The 3,664-nt window shown below is 40.5% G+C and overlaps 1 protein-coding gene across 1 annotated transcript in view; it reads left to right on the top strand.

Moving 5' to 3' along the window:
- Positions 1–3,664, top strand: part of IGF1R (insulin like growth factor 1 receptor) — a 127,206-nt gene that overhangs the window by 84,556 nt on the left and 38,986 nt on the right. The window contains exon 3 of the mRNA XM_015819480.1: positions 3,015–3,330. Within this exon, the coding sequence (XP_015674966.1) occupies positions 3,015–3,330 (316 nt within the window). The remainder of the gene's footprint in view (positions 1–3,014; positions 3,331–3,664) is intronic.

Genomic DNA, 3,664 nt, shown 5'->3' with positions numbered 1-3,664 from the left:
TTTTTTTAAAAAAAAAACAGGAGTGGGTTTTGCTGAAAAAAGAAATGATAAAAAGTCGGTTGTTAGCATCTTTTGTGGATCTACCCCTTCTTTGCAGTCCTCATTTGATCCTTTCCCTTCCTTCCTAAAAAAACTTTTGGGATCTTAGGTTATAGGCAAACAAAAAACATGCTTCCCCCCCCTCTGAAATTTTGATGGAAGTGTTATTTTTAGAAATGGCTTGTGCTAAACAACGTATGTATGCCAGATTATGATGCGCTAGAATATGATTTTTTAAAAACTTTATATGAGGCATTTATTTGCAGAAACCTCAGTAGTCACATGCTCTGTTGTTTTTATTTTGGACTTGAGTGGAAATGATTTATTTATCTATTTTGTGTTAGTTTAGTTACAAGTGTAAACAGGCTCTGGAATTGAAATATATTTGCTAAAACCCCTCAATTTAATGGACTAATGGAGGGAAGGAGGATCCCTTACAGCAGAAGATCTGTTAAATCCAAATGAAATTTCATGCACAAATATTTTAATTATTTTCTCTTTTTATTTATTTCATGCTTGCAAAAATGGTGAATGGGAGTTTATGCTTGTGAAGGAAGCAGATGGTGTATAAAAACAAATTTGTCTGCCGCCTCTAATTTGAGCTAAACCGTAATTGGTTAATTTGAGGGTTTGTTGTAATACATAAACATATGAAAGTAACACAACTTATCCTAGCTACGTTTTATCTACCTATTCCTGAATTCCTAATTTGAATTCAACGTGATGCAGAGGAGCTAAAACCAAATGGACCACTATTTATTTAAATAAATCAGAAAAGGCAACATTTGGAAACAACATTTTGCCAAGATTGTTTGGCTCATTCTCCTGATGGGATTTTCCGTATTGAGGAAAAGTTTTAGCAATGCTGGACTTGAATAAATATGTGCCAAATGATGAGCATTTAAATGGGGTGGGGGCAGGGGAAGAATATCTTCGACTTACAACCATTTGTTTAGTGACCATTAACAGAATAACAGAATAATCAAGCTGGAAGGGACCACTGGTTAATTGGCCTCACTGTTAAGGAATTTTTTCTTTCTTTCTAGACTGCTTCTCTCCTTGATCAATTTCCAATTAGATTAGATTAGGTCGTTTCAATCTTACTAAAATATTCTAATGATCATTAGGATTCACAATGCACGGAAGCTTTTTGGGAATGGATGTGTCAGCGTCAGAACATTTCTGGTAAGATTTGAAGCCTAATTGAAAATTTGTCATCCCTGTTTTGGACTTAGGAAAGGTAGTTTTGTGCTGGAAACATTTATTTATGAATTTTACGCAGTTTTGTGGACTTCCAGAAAACAACCAATTCCCATTTAAACGTAGCTCTGCAGCTGTGCCTTTTCCGGTTGGAGTGCTCTCTTGCCAGTTGGCTACGGATGAATTTGGGAGCGATCCATCGTTCAGAAGCCCTGTCCATTTTTTATTCTTTATTTAATAAAATGCACGTGGCAACCTGTAATATTCCCTAGATATCGCGAGCAGAGCCCTTCAGAGGCATGGCTTTATTTGATATCGTTGTGTAAATGGGAAATCTCATTATCATGCTAAATCTTACGTTTTGGCACCGGCAGGGGAACAGCCATCCATCTGCTTGCAAGGCTTACTGTCTGTGGAGTTACTGAAGAAATCTCTTAATAGCCTTGGAGACTTCTAATATTTACAGGCATCGAATGAGGCACAACTTGCTGGAGGCTAACAAGTCTGGCGTCTGAGCAAAGAGTTCTTGTGATGCGGAGCTAATAGCAGCTCACTATTCTGGCCACTTGCTCCAGATAATTCTGGAAACCCTCCTTTAGAAAGAGGACGGGGTCAAGTTATTCTCCAAAGCACCAGAGGGCAGGACAAGAAACAATAGATGGAAACTAATCAAGGAGAGAAGCAACCTGGAATTAAGGAGAAACTTCCTGACAGTGAGGACAATTAACCAGTGGAACGGCTTGCCTTCAGAAGTTGTGGGTGCTCCATTCCACTTGTCTGGAATTGTATATGGTCTCCTGCCTGAGCAGGGGGTTGGACTAGATGATCTCCAAGGTCCCTTCCAACTTTTTGTATAACGATGATGATGACGACAATAATAATAATAATAATAATAATAATAATAATAATAATAATAGTAATAGTAATAGTAATAGTAATAGTAATAGTAATAGTAATAATAATAATATAAGTTGGAAGGGACCTTGGAGGACATCTAAGTCATCTGGACATACCCAATTCCTGCAATTATTCCTCTTTGCTTGCTCCTTCTTATTCCACTAACCATTCCTAGTTATCATTGCCTTCTCCAATGAATTGGCACACATAACATAGCCAAAGTAAATCACACGTAGTCTTATGACTTTAGCTTCTAGTGAAGTTTCTGGTTTTATACGATTTAAACACCTTTCTGTTAGTTACCCTAGCTGTCCATTGTATACTCAATAATCCAGCGCCACAGTTCAAAGGCATCAATTCTTCTTCGATCAGTCATTCTTAGTGTAGATGTTGAGTTATTGCCATAAATGTTCTAGTGAGATTTTCATAGTGTAGTTCGCCATTGTTTTCCATAACCCTCCCCATTTATCTGGGCTTGGGACTGGAATCAACTTACGGCTAGGTTCCTTATGCATTTACACCTTGTTAAAAGTCGAGCTTTTGGGAAACCTTGATGGCAGGAGAAGCCAAATGGAAACTGATGAACTTTAGCCAACTTTAAGAGCCCTGGTGGTCCAGTGGTTAGAATGCAGCGTTGCAGGCTAACTTACGCTCGTTGCCAGGAGTTCGATCCTGACAGGCTCAAAGTTGATTCAGCTTTCCATTCTTCCAAGATCAGTAAAATGAGGACCTGGGTTGTTGGGGGCAAGATGCTGACTCTGTAAACCGCTTAGAGAGGGCTGTAAAGCTATTGCTAGTCATGTCAACTCTTGGTCTTTCTTCCCTTCCAATTTAAGGTGGTCTTTTCATGCCTGCTGCTCTGTTCTCTCTCTTTCCAGCCTGTCCCAGTTCCTGTGGCAAATATGCTTGTACGGACCAGAATGAATGCTGTCATCCCGAATGCTTGGGCAGCTGCACCGCCCCCAACAACAGCTCGGCCTGTGTGGCTTGTCGCAACTACCACCACGATGGCACCTGTGTTCCTACCTGCCCACCCAACACCTACAAGTTTGAGGGCTGGCGTTGCATCACCAAGGAGAACTGTTCCCGGATCCCTTCCTCGGATCTACTTGGGGAATATGAGAGCTTTGTGATCCATGAGGACGAGTGTGTACAAGAGTGCCCTCCAGGATTTGTGCGCAACGATACCCAAAGGTAATGGGGAACACTTGTGTCTACACACAGGAATAGCAATTGGTTTTCTTTTTTCTTGCCGATGGGGGGTGAGGAAGAGGCTGAACTCTTAACGGGGGTCTCGAATGTTTCAAACACAGGCAGTCCTTGATTTACGACCCTAATTGAGCCCAAAATTTCCATTGCTAAGCAAGACAGTTGTTAAGCGAACTTTGCCCCATTTTACGACCTTTCTTGCCACCGTTGTTAAGAGAATCACTGCAGTTGTGAAGTTAGTAAGTGAATCTGGCTTCCCCATTGACTTTGCTTGTCAGAAAGTCACAAAAGGGGATCACATGACCCCAGGACACCACAA

Source organism: Protobothrops mucrosquamatus, unplaced genomic scaffold, assembly GCF_001527695.2.
Source record: "Protobothrops mucrosquamatus isolate PMUCROS unplaced genomic scaffold, P.Mucros_1.0 scaffold932, whole genome shotgun sequence".
Taxonomy (NCBI): Eukaryota; Metazoa; Chordata; class Lepidosauria; order Squamata; family Viperidae; genus Protobothrops; species Protobothrops mucrosquamatus.
The sequence above is the reverse complement of the archived record's forward strand: the minus strand, read 5'-3'. Positions and strand labels throughout refer to the sequence as shown.